General features: G+C 32.9%; 1 protein-coding gene across 1 annotated transcript; it reads right to left on the reverse strand.

Moving 5' to 3' along the window:
* Window positions 1-32: 32 nt before the first annotated feature.
* Window positions 33-821, reverse strand: LOC104903474 (glutaredoxin-C9). The gene has a single exon (XM_010691512.3). The coding sequence runs from the start codon at window positions 677-679 to the stop codon at window positions 233-235; it is 447 nt and encodes a 148-aa protein (XP_010689814.2). The 5' UTR covers window positions 680-821; the 3' UTR covers window positions 33-232.
* Between the last annotated feature and the right edge of the window lie 20,676 nt (window positions 822-21,497).

Consider the following 21,497-nt stretch of genomic DNA (forward strand, 5'->3'; position numbering starts at 1 on the left):
ATTTATGTCCATCTTCATGCAACATATCTTGCTGTGAGACCAGAATTATAAGATTACATCAGTATTTATCAAAGGTTTACTTTTGTAATCTCTTTGGATTGTCCCTAATTGAGATTTCCGAGATAGATTTCTATAATAAACTCTAATTAGAAGAGAAGTAGAAGATAGACCCTAAAAATTTATGTTGAGAACACCGAAAATGAAAAAAAGACAAAAAAAAAGGGATTCTTATTCAGAGCCACAAGGCACCTGCATCTTTAAGAATTGGAGTCAGCTCGCCGGTAATATGTGTAGCTATAATCCTATCCAAATCCCCAAACCACCGGCCACCAATAAACACCGTCGGAAAAGTCACCGGACAGTTGTTGACGCCGTTACCTGTGGGGCTCATTTTATTGAGTTCATCGAAGACCGATTGCTCGTCTTGCTCATCAACATCATATACAGTAGGGTTGACTCCAAGGCCAAGGAGCAAACGCCTGACTACATGGCTCATGCAACAACCACGTCTTCCAAATATTATCACTGCATTCTCATCAACTAAATTTTTCATGTTGGTATTATCTCTTCTCTTTGCCACAGTTCGATTCGATGAGCTTGTAAAAAGGTTGTTCAAGGGTGGTGATGCAGGGAATAAATTTGTTGCGTGCCATGTCTTGTAGGGAAGTGCTTGGTACATTGTTGCTATGCCTTCTTCAGAAAGATATTTTGAGAGAGAAAAAAGGGATGTATTCTTGGTTTTGTAGCTTCTAGTTTCTACTTTGGATGGGAGACTCTACATACATATATGATATATATAATAAGATGGGTAAAATAATTGGAACAATGGAATATAACAAACAAGGGAGAAGTAAAGAGTTTTGTGTCAACGGCAGTTAAGCATATTTTCTGTATTACGCGCTACATTACGTCATTATGGGATCGCTGATGTGTTATTTCATCACTCTTTTGTATTTTTTTCTGGGTTTTGTGTTTTCTTTTTTATCGGCGGCCCATTGATTTACGTCTGAAATAATTATGACATATCTTATTTTGGGAAAATATGAAACCAATTTCTACAGTTTGCATACATAATTTCCCTGATTGGGTTTTCTTAGCAGGTCACACAGATTATGATGTTGCTAGGAAAGCCGTGGCAACTGGCAATTCAGTCACCAGTTATTTTATCTAAGTTGCTGGCCTTGTTCTTTCACTTGTAGTATTTAGGTACTCACCTCTTCTTAATTAGACTAGATTTTGTCATCTGTATTGTAAACAAATTGAGTTCCGTTATTTTATTACTAGCCTTATATTCCCTTTGCTTTTTTTTTTTTTTTTTACTTTCTAAATTTTTTGTAAATGGTTGTTTTCTTTTACTTGTTATATTGTTTCAACTTTCATTAGTAGGAGACTTGGTCTACCAAAAAGTAATAATTTTTTATTATGTTTTATACTTTTCCTAGCAATTAAAGATTATTTTACTACTTTTTCCTTCAAAAAGTAAGACTCTCCTGCCTCATTTAATGCCAATGGGATAAAAAAAAATACACCAAAAAATATTAAAAGGGACATCTCCAAAAAAAACTAATGAAAAGAACAATATAACAAGTAATAAAACAGAGAGAGTAGGTAATCAATTTGTGTGGACTATGTTGGCATTTTCTTTTTCAAAAAGGGTTCAGTTTGAATGAAGTACCTTTTTTATATCCCCTTTTAGTTTAATTGAAACAGTCTAAAGAAAATCCGATTACAATGTAATAGAGATATTAAATAAATTAATTGTAAAGTTCAGCTAAAATGATAACCTCAAATCAAGCCAATTTTTTAAGGCCTTAGAACAAGATTGACCCGAAACAATTGTTCCAAAAATACTTACCGAGACCCAGTATTCATTTCCACTTGTTAGTATTATCTAGGAAAATGTGATGTCACATTGTATGAAGTTTGAACAATTGAAGGGACAAAGGGGGAGATAGGGTCGGACCAAAAGTGATTATGATATTTGGATGTTGCCTAGCTTACATCTAAAAGTTGCTGACTTCAAAATTGTATTTCTTTTATGATAAAAACACCATGACATGACACATACATAACAAATTTAGTTGTTTTGCATGACGATCATGAGTATGAAGATGACGAAGACAATGATGATGCAATTTCAAAACTACATAAAACATGACATGTAGATGTGATATCAATTTGGTTATTCTCACCTTTAAAAAATGCCTTTTTTCTTTTGTTTTAAAGGCACAAAATTATGTGTCTTCCCTGCTTGATAAACATAAAAAAAAATGTTTTAGGCCATTGAGGATAATAGACCAAGAATAACAAAATTAATAATATTGAAAAAACTACATGGGCCGAATAGGTTAAGTCAGATATTATATTGTTTAGGCCCAATATATCTCTGAGCCTAGAGCCTAAGGTAAATTACCATATCACCCCAAGGTATTTAGGAGGCTGGTCCATCAGTAAGGCCGAACCAGTTGGGTCGAATGCAAAAATCTCAATTTATTAAGGTAATTAATAGCACAACCACCACTTCTCTATTTAACTTCTTTATCTAGACTTGAAGTTTCAATACTAACTTGAGTATCGGAGTAGGGATTCCGAAATCACCCCCGTGGTAGTCTTATCCTTGTTTCGTAGGTCTCACGAGGACACTTGGACTCCTCTCGAATCTTACAACATACACTTTTGACCAGATCCTCCCACCTTTTAAGTTTTTACCCAAAGTAGGTTGGCGTCGTCTGTGACAATCAAACATCAAAAAATTCATGGCCATGCTCGGAGAATTCGCCGAACGAGGCGAACTCAGACCAACTCACCTCATTGAGGTGGGCCGCCTCCCCTGAAGTGGCCGACGAAACGACGGGAGACCCTCGAGGGGTGTAATACCCCCAAATTTCTCTCTTTTGGAAAACTCATTTTAATATAAAACTCCTTGAAAAACATGAGATTATTACCGCCACGTGATAACAGTTAAAGGATTTAATACTAACTACTAACTGAACTTAAACTAATGCAGCGGAATAACTGAACTAACTTCTCTTTATTAAAATAACTTTATTGTACAAATATATAACAATAGAAATAAAGAAAATAAAATAACAACTCCTTGACTAATTATGATTCCTCACTAGCTCCCCCATATGAAGTATGCATCATATCAACATGTAAATTCTGCTCGCCAAAATAGGGTCATCACAGGGACAAAGCCATAAAACAAAACAAAAACGTGTTTAAAAAATACTGAGTACATGTATATGCGAAATATTAAACACTTTATTTAATTAAACTTTTGAAATATTTAATTTTTTAAAAAAACCTTTATGGATACTTGAAAGTACTTGTATAATATAAAGTATATAACTTTAATAAAAACTCATTTTCCTTGCCTAAGTACATTGCCTAAAGTGTGCACACCCCCTGAGTTTAGTATTCCTTACTGAGTCTATTACGAGGGGTTACTACCTTGTCCACATGACTTATACGAAAAGTACATGGGTAAATAATATAATGGCTACCGTTCTTGCTAATAAATAATAAGACGTTTCCTGGGTAATAATAGTTACCGTTCTTATTAATAAGAAACAAGTCGTTGCCTCTTTGTAATTGTGATCATAAAAGATCATATATCTAATAACAATCGTTCTGAAATAATCCTCCTTTAAAAAGAATAATAATTCTTAAAACTTAGCCATATAAAGGCATAAATAAAATAACTTGCTCAAGGGTTAATATTTGAAAAATAATAATAGTTCAAAAAACACTCCCATTTAAATATTTAAACATGAATCAAAAGATCAAACTCGTTCTAAAAACATGGTACTACACTTGCAAAACAATTATATATTAAAGATCTACAAATACACGCACCTTGAAAATTAATAACTACTAAGGGAGAAGAGAAAGGGAGGCTAAAAGAGAGAGAGTTTAAACTCGAGAAAAGAGATTTATTTCTCAAATTTGGTGTGAAAATTATGATGGGTGGAGACCCCTATTTATACTAGCTAGTTGGATAAGTATAATAGGAATAGGACTAGGAAACTAAAAGATAAGTATAGGGAAAAGGATAAACTAATCTAGCTAAGCTATAACTAATATTTACGCTTATCCAACTAAGATTAGGAAAAGATATAAATTATCCTATAATACATAATTATCTAAGATAAAATAACTAAAAGATAAGAAAAAAAAAACAAAAAGTAACCAAACTTCATCAAACAATGCCGTGAGATATGATGAGGCGGAAATCTTGTTGTTTTTTTTCTTTTTTTTTTCGAAAATTTCTTTAAATTTTTTTTTTCTCTTTTTTTTTTGTAATTCTTTTTAGATTTTCTTTTAAGAAATACTTTCAACTACTAAACTAAATACATGGATTTTAATTTGTGAACTAAGGCCCACTATATAATTTGGGCTATAATTTATTTGAAAATCCCATAATATATCATAAAAGCCTATTTAAAACCTTTATAATTAATAATAAACCTCTTTAATAAATAGAACCCTTTTAAAAATTATAATTAATAACTTATGAAACATGTAATAAATAGAACCCTTTTAAAAATTATAATTAATAAATAGAACCCTTTTAAAAATTATAGTATTACAGACTATCCCCCTATAAGAAGTAAAGCATGTAATTCACATATACCACAAACTCTCTATAAAAATAAGTTAGCTCACATAATAACTCATAAAATAAGTAAAAATTAGGTCAAAAATAGGGTTTTAAGTTAAAAACGCGAAACTCTATCGTATTCTAACCCCTTAAAATGAGTTACACCCCCTTAACTCACTAAGGCTTAAAACTTGACTTAAATTTATTTACCAACTTTGGAATACAAACAATATACGAAATCGTTGCTGGAAATGTAATAATAAAATCACTAGGGAGATAACACTTTCAAAAATAACTTTTAAGATTTTTTTTCTAAAAAAAAAATCTCTATTCCAAGATATTAATAATAGAAATAATTATTTTCAATAATACATCAACATAATAAAGAAAGTATTTGAATAAGTACAAAAGGTAGTTTATGACAAACTAAAAAATTTATACAATTTGAGTAGGAAAATTTTCCAAATTCTTGAAATAATAAAGAATTACATACTGATAATAAAGACAAGTTTTGTAGGAAAACTATTTGAGAAAATACTAATATATTATCAAAATGCTATAATATAATGAGAACAAAAGAACTTTATAAAACCTTTCATAAGCTTTACTCGAAAATACAATATTCAAAGAGCTTTTTCCTTTTGTTTGTAAAATATGTTTGTTTTCTCCTCAAAATTTAATCAGCTTCATATAACTCATGAAGGTCGATCTCACAATGAATATCATAAAAAGGATTACCCTTTATCCTACTTTATTACAAATTAAAATCAAATTATTTTAATATTATTCACAAGCAAAACTTGTTAGTATATACTCCCTCCTTTTCATTTTAATCTACACACTTACACTTTTCACGCATGCCAATATAAAACTTTGAGGACATATATCTTTAGTTTTGCATTTGTAAAAATTATAAAAAGTACATATTAATAAAATACATACTAATACGAATCTAACAAGATCCCACATGACTATGTTTTTATTCACGTATAAATCACAAACGAGGGTCAAAGTGCAATTTGTGAATAGTGTAAAATGTCAAAGTGTGTAGATTAATATGAAACGGAGGGAGTATATACTAACACAATAACATATACTTGAAGAAAAAAATAGACTTCCTTACTTAGGTCCTCAAAACTAAAACTCCTCGAACTTCATCTTCAAATTTTCCTTAAAGTACCATAATTAATATTATCTCAAAAATAGATAGTCGTCAACTAGGACTTGAGATTGTAACTAAATAATCTTTTCCTGAAAACTCATACAATCATCACTTCAATAAAATTAATTCCTTCACATAATATAAACTCAATGCTTAAATCCATAATATAAAAATACGACTATTCTTTCCAAAATCAATTACCTTGATTGACTACTTTCTTCCCTTTTTCTCTTTTATTAAGCTCCAGATTTCTCCCAAAATAATGTATTTCTTCTACTCTTAGAGTCGCTTATTTATTTCAATAAGTGATATACCCAATCCTTATAACTCGTGGTAACAAACATCTTATAAAACACAACAATTATTGTGAATACTCTATCACTTCAGCAATAGTTTAAGACTACTCCAAAAAATAATACTCCTCTTGACACTCAATAATCCCAAAAGCAACTTAGAATACATTTAGAATTTCTAGTATCTTACTTCACCTGTTAAAACAAAAATGATCTAAATGAACTTGCTAAAGTTTCAAATATGGTTTTACTTCGTACTTTTTATGCTTAACTATAACAACGATAACACCTTTTAAAATATTTGCGATTCAACATAGAGGAAAATTCCTTAGCTAAATCCCGCTTCATATATGGTATCTCATATACCTATAAGGTCCTCATTATATTCCTTATTTTGGCACCTTTCAAAGATTATCTCTAAATCATTGCTAAGATGGTGTTGACCATATCCATAAACAAAAGATATAACTTATCTAAATCTTAATAATTCCTCCAAGTTGGTATAAACCATTGACCTCCTACTTGTTTTCACAAATTATGAAATTTCTCTTCCTTACTCATGTCACTAAACAATAAAGATCATCCAACCACATAAAACTTCAAATGACTAATTTCACAATTCTTAGCACATAACATAATGTATTGCCTTCTTCACTCCTACTAAAAAAAAATAACTACTAAACTTCTTTCCTTCAAAGGAATAAACGTAATAGAATAATTTTCACCCTTAATGAATTTAGAAATAGTCAATTAGGCTTACTTTGAACTCATAGGTTCTCCCAACACTTATAAATCAACAAAATAAACATATTAATGCTTTACATTATGTATATAAATCACTTTGCATGAATTAGATCACATGCATACATGTCATTTAAGACATTAAATAACCAAGTTCATCTCATAGAATATATACATGTCAAAAAAAATATCATAAGAGATAGTAATTAATATTACAACTTACAAGTAGCTTCTTAATAACATGTCATGAAAGACAAAACAATAACTCAATTCTTATAATAAACAGTAAAATCTTTCTTTTGCTTATGAAAAATACGAAGATTTTTCATATTAACTTGACAATAAGTCAAACTTCCTTAGAATATATTCAAAATAATCATATTACAAATAAAACAATGAACACTAAATAATTCTTAAAAAAAAATTCAATACTTTATAAAAAAGTTCCAGCTTTATAATTCGAATAAATATATATAGATTTATAAGATAAATATGGATTGCATGTTAAAATAATAGTCAAAATAAAAATATCATTTGAACTATAATTCGAAATGAATAAAAAATATATTTGAAATTCCTATAAAAAAAGTTTGATATTCTTGAAAAATACATATATATTTCTATGACCAAAAGAGTTATTTATTTGAGTACTAGGCTTAGTGTATGAATAATTAGTCGAGTGAGTTCCCAGGAAAGAGAGGTGCGGCACAAACTACCAACTTAAGTACCAAGTCTTTCCTTAGCGAAAACTTTCCTCAGAAAAATAAATCCACATACTTATTCCGTTCTTCAAAATATAAATTAGAAAATATCTATACTTGAAAATATAAGTATTTGCTAAAAAGAAAGAAGTATATTTTTTTCACATAATATAAAATGTCAAAAATATGCAAATACAATGCGAAACTATATCTTATATGCCCTTCCTAAATCTACCCATACTATCATTGACTGTTTTTTTTTTTTATTTTCAAAAAGAGCCTAGAAAACTGATACCACTTTGTAACACCCCCAAATTTCTCTTTTTTGGAAAACTCATTTTAATATAAAACTCCTTGAGAAACCTGAGAGTATTACCGCCACGTGATAACGTTAAAGGCTTTAATACTAACTACTAACTGAACTTAAACTAATGCAGCGAAATAACTGAACTAACTTCTCTTTATTGAAATAACTTTATTGCACAAATATATAACAATAGAAATAAAGAAAATAAAATAACAACTCCTTGACTAATTATGATTCCTCACTAGCTCCCCCATATGAAGTATGCATCATAACAACCTGTAAATTTTGCTCGCCAAAATAGGGTCATCACAGGGACAAAGCCATAAAACAAAACAAAAGCGTGCAGTAAAAAATACTGAGCACATGTATATGCAAAATATTAAACACTCTATTTAAGTAAACTTTTTAAATATTTAATTTTTTTTAAAAACCTTTATGGATACTTGAAAATACTTGTATAACATAAAGTATATAACTTTAATAGCCTAGGTACCTTGCCTAAAGTGTGCACATCCCCCAAGTTTAGTATTCCAAACTGAGTCTATTACGAGGGGTTACTACCTTGTCCACATGACTTATACGAAAAGTACATGGGTAAATAATATAATGGCTACCGTTCTTGCTAATAAATAATAAGACGTTTCCTGGGTAAATAATAATAGTTACCGTTTTTGTTAATAAAAAACAAGTCGTTGCCTCTTTATAATTGTGATCATAAAAGATCATATATCTAATAACAATCGTTCTGAAATAATTCTCCTTTAAAAAGAATAATAATTCTCAAAACTTAGCCATATAAAGGCATAAATAAAATAACTTGCTCAAGGGTTAACATTTGAAAAATAATAATAGTTGAAAAACACTCCCTTTTAAATATTTAAACATGAATCAAAAGATCAAACTCGTTCTAAAATATTTGAATATAAATTCAAAGATCAAACTTTATAAATATATTAAACGAAAGACATAATTCAATGTTCATAAATAAATTTGTAAACATTCAAAAATGTTCATATAAAACAAATGCAGTTCATAATAAAACTCATAAAAACATGTATTTCAATCCAAAATATTTTCCTAAAAATATGGTACTACACTTGCAAAACAATTATATATTAAAGATCTACAAATACACGGACCTTGAAAATTAATAATTACTAAGGGAGAAGAGAAAGGTAGGCTAAAAGAGAGAGAGTTTAAACTCGAGAAAAGAGATTTATTTCTCAAATTTGGTGTGAAAAATATGATAGGTGGAGACCCCTATTTATACTAGCTAGTTGGATGAGTAGAATAGGAATAGGACTAGGAAACTAAAAGATAAGTATAGGGAAAAGTATAAACTAATCTAGCTAAGCTATAACTAATATTTACGCTTATCCAACTAAGATTAGGAAAAGATATAAATTATCCTATAATACATAATTTTCTAAGATAAAATAACTAAAAGATAAGAAGAAAAAAACAAAAAGTAACCAAACATTATCAAACAATGCCGTGAGATATGATGAGGCGGAAATCTTTTTTTTTTTTTTTCTTTTTTTTTTTTTTGAAATTTCTTTAAATATTTTTTTTCTCTTTTTTTTTTGTAGTTCTTTTTAGATTTTCTTTTAAGAAATACCTTCAACTACTAAACTAACTACATGGATTATAATTTGTGAACTTAGGCCCACTATATAATTTGAGCTAGAATTTATTTGAAAACCCCATAATATATCATAAAAGCTTATTTAAAACATTTATAATTAATAATAAACCTCTTTAATAAATAGAACCCTTTTAAAAATTATAATTAATAACTTATGAAAAATGTGGAGTATTACAAGGGCCCCCGATATTGTTAGAGAGAAACGATCACATTCTTGAGGAAATTGTGCCTTGAGAGGCGGTAAGTGCTGTTAATGAACGAGGGCCTCAAGAATGGGTTGTCCTTCCTCGGATAGAGGCCCCTCGATACAAACAACCAAACTCCAACCCTTTCGCACAACAAGACCTCCAACAGCTAGCAGAGCAGTTCAATACACCCTCGAGCTTAGTATTCAAGCCCTCGTATAGAATGGAGGAGAAGGGACCTCGAACCGGCCTCTAATCCCCCTAGGAGGCGCAAATGGCAATCCCGCAATAGGGCAAGGTGGTCTGAGTCCCCAAGTTGATACTCGAGCACCTCAAATCAAGGCCCAAGTCTCCCAAGAAGAAACTTGAGCACAGCTGAACTCCGCTCGAACTCCCTGAGGTAGAGGAGACGCTCGACACATCATAAACGATCGAGCCATGAGTAATGACACCCATGATACTCGAAGTTGTTAAACGAGCGAAGGGCCTGTTCGAGAAAAGAAGGAGGGCTAATACCACACCCTACCCAGAGACGGGATGATGCTCGTGAACACGAGTATGATAGCAGGAGGCATTGGAGGAGGAATCAAGCACATTGGGGTCTAGACAGCGCTCCAACGGTCGACTTTGGTACTCCCTTCAGTGAGAAAATCATGTGAACCCCAAATCTCCAGAGAGTGAAGGTTCCGCAAATCGAGCACTACGGAGGGAACACTAATCCTATCTTTCATCTCACGACTTTAAAAGCACAAATGAGTGTACCGAAAGTGAAGCCGCATGGTGCAAGTTTTTCCCTACAACACTGAAGGGACTTGCCCTCATTTGGTTCATTGAACTTCCCACGAGAAATATTTTGGACTTTGCGTCCCTCGAAGCAGCATCTAAGAAGAACTTCATAGTAGGAAAGAGGCATTGGAAAACAAGCATCCATCGTCTGATGTCTATAAGACAACAAAGGAACGAAGATTTGTCTTACTACATCAATAGGGTTTATGAAGAATCCTTGAAGGTTGTGGACCTTAAAGACAGTGTGGCTTTCAACACCCTAATGTGAGCACTTTATGCCTCGAGCAAATTCAAACTAAAGTTGGATGAAGGTGATGTGTCTACCTTCTACAAGGCTATGGGTCTTGCTCAAAATTCTATTCAAGCATCAAACATATGTAAAACTCATGAAGAGCCGAACAAGAGGAATAATGACCATCCCACTCGAGCAGACACATCAAGGGATGTCCCCCGAAGGGAAGGAGATAAGAGGTCCCATACGGATGGCAATGGGTATAACCCTTGATTTAACATCAATAGAAGAGATGTTTACCTCTAGTGTGAATACCACCACGATTGCAGTCACACCACCCACGATTTTCTAGACCTCAAAAGAGCCTGGAAAAATTGGGCGATGAAGGAAACTTTAATCGGTATTTAATCTAATGGAGAAGAAAAAAGAACCTCGCAGGGATAAAAGTCAAGGAGCAACGAAATAAAAAGGATTCATTAACGTCATCACTAGAGGGTACATTTCGAGTGGCCTAACCAGTCGCTCTCGGAAGAAACGACTACACCCTGAAACACGAGTCATTGAATATGATGGAAACAACAACATGCCCTATAATGACAATCCATTACAACCATCGACCTATCCAAACTCCTCACGAAGACCTGTTAGTTGTCGAGCTCAAGTTTTTCAATCCGCGTGTCGGGCGAGTCCTGATTGATTGTGGAAGTTCCGCCGATATCATGACCATGGATTGTGCAAAAAGCTGAAATACCAAGCCAACGACCTAACACCCATCAGTCAGTCGCTCGTCGAATTCGGTGGACAGCACCCGCTGGGGTCTGTAAAACTGCAGGTTCGGATGAGGAATAAGGGAAGGCTAGACGTACCCTCATTGATTTCCTAATCGTTGACGTCGATCTCCCTTAAAGGGTGATTGTCGGACGACCAACGCTTAACCAAGTAAATGCAGCAATATCTACTTACAACCTACTCCTTCAATTGGAGGCAGACGATGTGATGGTCGCGCAACTATACGGAGACCAAAGGTCTACTTGAGAATGTTATGTGCACAACCTGAAAAATAAGACAGAGGAAGTGTCAAAGAAAAGGAAGCAACCCGAACCAGATGAATAAGTATGCATCAATGAAGAAAAAGCCAAAACAGTACGCATTGGGAAGCAGGTATCCGATGATATCAGATCTCAAATCATCGAGATGTCTTTGCCTATACTATCGACGAAATGTCGGGCATCGACCCCCACCATAGTCCACCAGCTCTATATCAGAAAGGGCAATCACCCAGTCCGGCATTAGGGGGTCTAAAGAAGAAAAGTCGCGACAAAAGGAGTGAAAAAGTTGCTCGAAGCAGGGTTCATGAAGGAATGCCAATACACTGAATGGCTAGCCAATGTAGTGTTGGTATGCAATATGTGTGTCGACTTCACAGACTTAAACAAGGCAAGTTCGATGGATGACTTCCTTCTACTCAAGATCGACAGATTGGTAGATTCGACGGTTGGGCACACACTCTTTAACTTCATGAACAATAATGTCGGGTACCATCAGATTCCCATGGTCGAGGAGGACCAAGTCCACACCGCCTTCACCACAAGCTCAGGAGTGTACTGTTACAAAGTTATGCCATTTGGCTTGAAAAATGCTGAAGCCACCTATCAACGCTTTGAAAATAAGATTTTCGAGCAATAAATTGGAAGGAACGTCAATTTTATGTCGATGACATGATAGTTAAAAGTAAGAAGGAGCATGATCACGCTTCAGACCTACGAGAGAACCTATCCACAAATGTGCTTATAACATGAAGCTTGACACAAAGAAATGCGTCTTTGGGGTTCGTGGAGGTAAATGCCTCGGCTTGCTTGTGGACAGAGGGGAATCGAAGCCAACCTAGACAAGATTCGGGATATCATTTAAATGAAAATCCCTCGAACCATTAAAGAAGTGCAATGCCTAACCGGTTGTATGACACCGTCGAGGTATGCAGATAAGAGTATACAATTCTTCAAAAAATTAAAGCAATCGACTTTTAGCCAGGATGACAGGGTAGAGGACGCCTTCCATCGACTAAAAGAGCATCTGGCCAACCTCATAATGATCGTTTCTCCCTTGAGGGGGAGACATTCTTCGGCTACCTAGTCGTTTTAGAGAATGCTCTTAGTGTTTTCCTCCTTGCTGAGTGAGAAAAGAATCAACACCCAGTATATTTTGTGAGCCACGCCTTTCGAGGTGTAGAGGCCAAATATCCTCGTGCCGGAAAGATGATCTTCGCATAGTAATGGCAAACAACGGAAGCTCAAACCTTATTTCCACGCCCATCCAATCAAATTTCTAACAAGTCAACCCCTCTGAAGGTTATAGTAGGAAAAAAAATCAACCGAGTCGAGTTATAGATTGGGCCAACTAGCTATCTGACTACGAAATTGAATTCGAGCCCCGTCGAGCCATCAAAGCACAAGCCCTAACAAACTTAATAGCTGAATATACCTCGAGACTTGAGTAAAAAGAGGAAGTTTCTTTGGAGTTATTTGTTGATTGATCATCATTAAAGGTTGGGTTCGGCGCTGGACTACTGGTCATCGGCCTGACAAGGGTAGAACAAAATATGCTATGAAATTCGAATTTACCGCATCGAATAATGGAGCCAAGTACGAGCCCTTGCTACTCAGTATTCAACCATGTAAGATGGTCGGGGCACAAAAATTATCAGAGTGTAATCAGGCTCCCAGCTGCTCATTATGGGACAAGTGACGGGGGAGTTCGAGGCTAAGGAAGACAACATGACTATTACCTCAAAAAGATAAAGGACGAGGTATCAAATATGTCAAGTTTCATCATCACTCTCATCCTTTGTACATAAAATAACGAGTAGATGCGTTATCAAGAATGGCTATCTCAGCAGAGGACTTATCCGCTCGACCAACAATGTGGGAGGTACTCATGGCACCATTTTACCCACACTGTTGGGCATCAACTGGCAAAGGGCACATGCGTTATCAACATGTGGTTATATGGAAATCACATGTTGTTTTATGCCTTTAGGGAACGTTGAATTCTTCTTGTCATTTCTCTACATAAGAAAGATCATTAGTTATCAAGTTACTGGTAAATATGTGAGTTCATAATTATTAGACATATTAATTAGTTTACATGCGCTTTATGATATTTAAATAAACCATTAGTGTATGGTTACTAATGGTTACAAAATCTCTATACTTAATGCATATAAAAGTTTCAAGCGCCTTCAAGGATCCAATACTGGAACTAAATTTTCTTGGATAACTATGCTGGTAAAACTCTCATGGTTTTGTATTTGATACACATTTTCTAATTATATTGAGGATTTTATTTTCGATTCAAATATATATCTTAAATTTGGTGTAGTGTACTCAACAATCGAAAAGAATCGAATGTTGCTACTTCGTGATGAAATACATGCTTGACATAGCCTACTACTACTATACTTTAGATAATTTACCTGATGTATATATATGTTGTAGTTTTGTTATTTGTAATAAAGTTTGATACTTACATAGAAACATTAAGTATATTAACTAATTTAATATATTTCTAGGATTTTCCACCAAGTATCAAGCCATGCTTCTTAGAGGAGATCATCGAATGCAAAGATCTTTGTGCAGTACACTTTGTACGGGTCGTCGAAGAAACTAGCTAGTTAGTATATGTATTTGTAGGTTTAACAATTATTTTGTTGATTACCTTCTTTGTGGCTTGATTTCAATATTGGTTGCTTGATTGATATGTACCGGAACAAGTTTTGGTTATTTATGAAAAATTTTCCAATGATTTCTTGGGTTATCCAAAATAGAAAGGAGACTCTGCCTAAATTTCTACTCATAATAATTAATATATGTTCGTTTAGTTTTGATGTTTGACGTTTAATATGCAAAAAAAAAAAAAATGGTAGAAAAAAAACAAAGCGCATTATTTGTGTTGAATATTAGGCAATAAGTGATGCAAATGCTACTTATCGCGTCGCATGCATGCTTGTGTGCTGGTGAGGCTATGTGTATCAACGTGCGATACAAAGGGCACATCATCTACGTATAATATTGTTGAGCATCCGACATAGATGACTGCCTTGCATGTGGAGCTGCGCGCTGCTTGTGCTTGGGAGCATGGGTCATGTGCATCAGACTCAGCACGCCATCCGACGCAAATAGACTAATATATGTGTTGTGTCCTTATCCGACATAGATCATATCTACCAAATTTACGTAGAAACCTGTAGCGTCGGACCCATGTGCGATGCAAATGGGGGTCTAGAGTGAAAATTAGCATTAGTGGAAAGAGGTTGAAGTGTTTCTTGCTCAATAAGCAACCCTTTAAGATCATTGTAACCCCTCACTTAAACCCGTCATTAATCTCTTCTAAAACCCTTTGTTTTCTCTTAAAAACTCTGATTTTTATATAAGAAAATTCAGCACCTTTGCCATACACTTGTACGCCATTTTCGAACCAAATTGTGAGACACTTCTTGTCTTACCTAATCCATAAACTTGTTATACACTTGATCTTTGTTAATTCTATTACTCTGATTCTCCTACTGATTGAATTTTGTGGTGCATTAGGAAACGATTTGGAGGACAAGCATCATTCACAAGGAGAAAACACCTAGTAGTTTCTTCTGCACTTCACCTAATCTTCCAGGTAACTAATAGTTGTCTTAGAACTTTACAAAATCGTTATAATTTTTGAAAAAGGTTTAATTATTAGGAAATTTGTTTACTATTGTATGTTATTTAGCTAACGTTAGAAATTTGATGAAAATACTTAGCGAAATGAATATTTTTTGAATTTATGTTGTTGGATTAGTTGATGTATTGTTCATATTATTAGAAGTAATACTATTATTTTCTAATAATTAAAATATGTTTTAGCATGTTGATTATTGTGTTATTATAATTTTTCCTATAATTATTTATCATGTGAACCTTTTCTTTTAGATTTCTTGTGATTATATTTGATGAAATAGTTGTTGGAGTATTGAAATTTAAGGATTAGTATTTAGTAGTGTTGGATTATTTTCGTGAATATGATTAATATTCGTTTCTATTCCTATAATATGAACCCGGTGCACACTAACTTAGTGTGCACCCGATCCATATCACGTGAGTTTATTGCCTTTTCAGTTTTTGGCGCGTTCGGTTTTGATCTCTTCTAATATTTTCTCTCTCCTCAGATTTGTTCAGATACTGTCTTGTTTCATCTTTTCTCTCGTCATAACCTCCTCCCACTAACTTCTGCCCTAAGTTCTTCATTTTCTCTCTCTTAAAGTTCAGTTTTGTGTAATCTCTCTCTGCCATAATTTTTTCAGTTTGAGTTCTGGTAAAATTTGAATTTAGCGATGGGAAAGAAGACGATTGGTAACCGAAATGCTGCAAAACGTAGAGGTTTGCGTTCATCGCTTGGTCTTGGTGATGGTGCAAAAGTTCCGGAGGTTACTGGAACTTCTCACACTGATGGTAATTATGTTGTTGATTTTAGTTTTTACTATAATTTCTTATAATTTTTGTAGTTTTGATGTTTTGTAGTTCAATTACTCATCATTGATTTTTTGTGCGATTTTTATTGTTTGGATGATAAATTTCTGTTGATTTTTGTTCGATTTTGGAGTTCTGCTTTTTTTTAGGTTTATTTTTAAATTAATATTTTGTAGTTGTGTGATACCTGTGATGATATGATATAGTAGTATGACATTATAGTGTATTTTCATGATATAGTGTATTTTCTCATCGTATAGTGTATTTTGAAATGATAGTGTTGTTGTGATAGTTCTTTGACAGTGTATATTGACATCAGATTATGTGTTTTTGATATGATATAGTGTATGTTAAAGTGATATAGTGAATGTCAAAATGATATAGTGTATGTTAAAGTGATGTAGTGTATGCTACAATGATATAGTGTATGTTTAAGTGATATAGTGTATGTTATAATGATATAGTGTATGTTACAACGATATAGTGTATGTTATAGTGATATAGTGTATGTTTCAGTGATATAGTGTATGTTTCAGTGACATAGTGTATGTTTAAGTGTATATTGATATGATATAGTGTATATTGATATGATATAGTGTATGTCAAAATGATATAGTGTATGTTAAATGATATAGTGTATGTTATAATGATATAGTGTATGTTACAATGATATAGTGTATGTTATAGTGATATAGTGTATGTTTCAGTGATATAGTGTATGTTTCAGTGATATAGTGTATGTTTAAGTGATATAGTGTAGTTATAATGATATAGTGTGTTATAATATAGTGTATGTTACAATGATTAGTGTATGTTTAGTGATATAGTGTATATTGATATATATAGTGTATATTGATATGATATAGTGTATGTTATAGTGATATAGTGTATGTTACAATGACATAGTGTATGTTATCTCTGATATAGTGTATGTTACAATGATATAGTGTATGATATAGTGATATAGTGTATGTTTCAGTGATATAATGTATGTTATAGTGATATAGTGTATGTTTCAGTGATATAGTGTATGTTATAGTGATATAGTGTATGTTTAAGTGATATAGTGTATGTTACAATGATATAGTGTATGTTTAAGTGATATAGTGCATATTGATATGATATAGTGTATCTCTCTATGATATAGTGTATATTGATATGATATAGTGTATGTTATAGTGATATAGTTTATGTTTCAGTGATATAGTGTATGTTTCAGTGATATAGTGTATGTTAAAGTGATATAGTGTATGTTATAATGATATAGTGTATGTTTAAGTGATATAGTGTATGTTATAATGATATAGTATATGTTAAAATGATATAGTGTATGTTATAATGATATAGTGTATGTTACAATATTTATTGCAGAGCACATTGGACAGCAGGATAGAAAAAGTGATCTTGGTGTTAGTGAAGGAACTAAAGTTAGTCAAATGGTAGTAATAAAAGAAGTACCAAAAGTCATGAAGAGGGTAAGAGATTCAAGTCTGAATCAAACCTTGCTATCTCTGAAGAAGAAGAAATTATCTGGTGTTGCTCAAGAAAATACAGTAAACCCTTCAGAACTAATTGCTGTGGTAAAAGGCTTTGTGAGTTGAATGAAGCTTTTATCTTCGAGCAGAAAAAAGCTGTTACTGAAATAGGTTTTGGTTCTTTGTTGCATTTGAAGATTACGAGGACTAACAATGCTTTGAGTGCATGGTTGGTGGATAGGTTCGATGGTGGTTCGGGGATGTTTAAGGTGGGTTATGGGAAAGAGTTCAAAGTGAACCAATATGATGTTTATGATGTCTTTCAGTTCCCTATGGTTGAAGGACATGATGTGCTGGATGTCTCTAGGTGACCTAATGCGGATAATCCGCATTTTGATTTAAAAGCAAGTTGGAGGGAGTATTTTAAAGTTGATCGGGAGAAAGGTCAGATTGGTGAGTGTTGTATATTCTGAGCTAAAGAAGTTAGTGGGTGGTGGGGAGGTGTTTAAAAAGCTTTATGTTTTATTTGCCTTTTCCTCTTTTTTAAATAACACGCTTGATTTGCGACTTGTTCTAGCTGTACACGAGGTTCAGAAAATTCCTCATTACAATTGGTGTAAATATATTTTGGGTAGATTGATGTATGCAAATGTTCTGTTCAAGAACTCGATGTGGTCTAAAGCTAGCCGGGCGCATTATAGTGGTTGTATAATATTGTTGCAGTTGATTTACTTCCATCACCTACAAATTGGTGATGGGTGCCTCCAACTCAACTCCCTCTGTTGGCTCTTTGGGATAATGAGTCAATTTCAAAGAGAGTTCGTCGTGAAGTACTCTGTGATAAGTTTGGAGTGGTTTGCTCGATGAAACTTATCCAATCAGTGCCAAGTTTTACTTCACTGAAGATGGACAAATTGATTTCAACCGGATGAAGCCGGTTCAAAGGAAAAATTGAAGTTCAGTATGTACCACGTCCTGTATTGAGTGATGATACAGGAAGTGGTGGAAGTAGTGGTGGTGATGCAACAAACAAGGCTGCGCCCAAGAGGAAGGTGAAGGGCAAGATTTATATTCAGTTTGAGCTTCCGCCAGGAAGTCAGACTGATGAATAAATAACTGCTCAAGCTAGAGATGTAAGTTCAATTTTCTGATATAGTAGAGTTTTGACTGATATAGCCTGGTTATATGTGATATGTTATATTGGTATGATATAGTGTATGTTAATATATATAGTGTATGTTAAAATGATATGTGTATATTGATATGATATAGTATATGTTAAAATGATATAGTGTGTGTTAAAATGATATAGTGTATGTTAAAAAGATATATTGTATGTTAAAATGGCATAGTGTATGTTACAATGATATAGTGTATGTTACAATGATATAGTGTATGTTCAAATGATATAGTGTATGCTACAATTATATAGTGTATGTTACAGTGATATAGTGTATGTTACAGTGATATAGTGTATGTTAAAGTGATATAGTGTATGTTAAAATGATATAGTGTATATTGATATGATATAGTGTATGTTACAGTGATATAGTGTATTTTACATTGATATAGTGTATCTTTAAGTGACATAGTGTATGTTATAATGATATAGTGTATGTTACAATGATATAGTGTATGTTTAAGTGATATAGTGTATATTGATATGATATAGTGTATATTGATATGATATAGTGTATATAGAAATGATATAGTGTATATTGAAATGATATAGTGTATGTTAAAATGATATAGTGTATGTTAAAGTGATATAGTGTATGTTAAAATGATATAGTGTATATTAAAATGATATAGTGTATATTAAAATGATATAGTGTATGTTACAATAATGTGCGTTTTGATATAGTGTTTTTGGCTATGATTTTAACAGGAGCTTCATGCTATGTGGTTGCTGTGGAAGAGGGATTTGGATGCTGTCTCTCATTGCCATATAGATTCGTTGAAGAGTTGGAAGGCCTCTCATGTGGTTGGCGATCCTCCTTCTAAAATCCTTCCCAAGATGATTTGACAAAATTTTGTCAAGTTCAATTTATCAGAAGTACTTTGATGAGATGGTATCAATTGCAGAATTGTGAAGGATTTGCCAACTGGTTGGGAAGAAGTGTCTAATCCTTCTATACTGCATTCCCTAGCTTTGTAGTCACTCAGGTGACTCAGAGAACTAATGATGTGATCAACAATGTTGTGAATAGCTTTTTAATGAGGCAGCTGAAAATATAATTATTGAGGAAAATACATGGACTGCTTTCCAGAATGTTTTGTCTAGGGGTCCAACCAAGTCAACTCTAAGGCTGGATGAATATGCAGTTGGGGGTCCATTCACTCATCTTTCTAAGATGATGAAAGATTTTGAACATGTGATGCAAGATCTTCCAATATTTTTAAGGGAGGCTGTTGATTATTGTTCTGAAAATCAACACTTTAGATGGGAGGTAAATTATTGACTGAAATTTGTTTAATGTATTGTTTTTATTGAAAATATTCTTACAATTTGTGTTGCTTGTTGCAGTGAAGAGATCTTTAAGCTGGATGAAGCTCTTCTTCTCTATACCTCGGAGTGAGATTTGGACGATTGGTACTGAGACTGAGATGTTTGAATCAGTTTTAGATAATTGGTCAAGAATGTTGAATATTAATGAACCCTTGTCCTCGAAAAAAGTTTTACTTTATTCTTCTCAGAGTGTAAGAACTTTATTGTAATATATTTTTATGTTGTTTATTTCTTTATCTTTGCATGCATTATTCATCATAATATGAGTTCTTATGTTGCAGGCTGCATTATTCAATGTGTTTGAAGATGAAAATGATGCTAAACGCATTGATGATTTGATCACATGCTGGAAGTTTCAAATTGAAGATTGAATAACATTTTAAAATTGGATGCTACCGTTGAATTGGTGAGATAAATTCTGTTTTTGAAATTATGATATAGTGTATGTTACAATGATATAGTGTATATTGTTATGATATAGTTTATGTTAAAATGATATATGTATGTTGATATGATATAGTGTATGTTAAAATCATATAGTGTCATTGATATGATATAGTGTATGTTAAAATGATATAGTGTATATTGATATGATATAGTGTATGTTTAAATGATATAGTGTATATTGATATGATATAGTGTATGTTTAAATGATATAGTGTATGTTCAAATAATATAGTGTATATTGATATGATATAGTGTATATTAAAAAGATATAGTGTATGTTTGTATATGATATAGTGTAGTTTATACTTGTTTTAATTTTGTAGGTTTTTTCCCTGTTTTGGTGAAAGGAGGTAATCATTTTGTCCTGTTTGTGCTAGACACAAAGAAAAGGACTGTTTTCTATATTGATAATAAGATTTGGGATGATGATGAGAAATATAAGAAAATGATGGAGACTCCCAGTTCAATCATTGCTGATGGAGTTTCAAGTCTTTTCCAATGTAATGAAATCCCACAATCCCAAGGTGATAATATGGGTTTATGGAGAATGACAGAAGTGAAGGGAAGCTGGAAAAAAGGTGCATATCATTTGGATTGTGGTGTGTACATACTTGTCCTTATGCTACTTTTTGAAGGCTCTGAAGAGTTTGAATGCCCATATTTGAATGATGTAAGTTAATATATAATTATTTTTAAGTGATTATCTAATCTTTTTTTATATATAGTTTCTTACTTATTTAATTTATTTTCAGGAGAATATTAGGAAAGCAGCAAGAGTCTCTTTGTGTGGTTGCATGTTTTTCTGTTTGAATAAGAATAGAAGTCAGCTTGTGGAAAACGTGATATCATTCAGATCAAAGAGATCAGAGACTGTTGCTTTAATTGAAAACAATAGAAGGAAGAAAGCTGAAGA

The sequence above is a fragment of the Beta vulgaris genome, chromosome 9 (genome assembly GCF_026745355.1).
Source record: "Beta vulgaris subsp. vulgaris cultivar EL10 chromosome 9, EL10.2, whole genome shotgun sequence".
NCBI classification, from domain to species: Eukaryota; Viridiplantae; Streptophyta; class Magnoliopsida; order Caryophyllales; family Amaranthaceae; genus Beta; species Beta vulgaris.

Coding starts and splice junctions, on each gene's coding strand:
- LOC104903474 (XM_010691512.3), bottom strand. CDS start 679: ATGTACCAAGCACTTCCCTACAAGACATGGCACGCAACAAATTTATTC.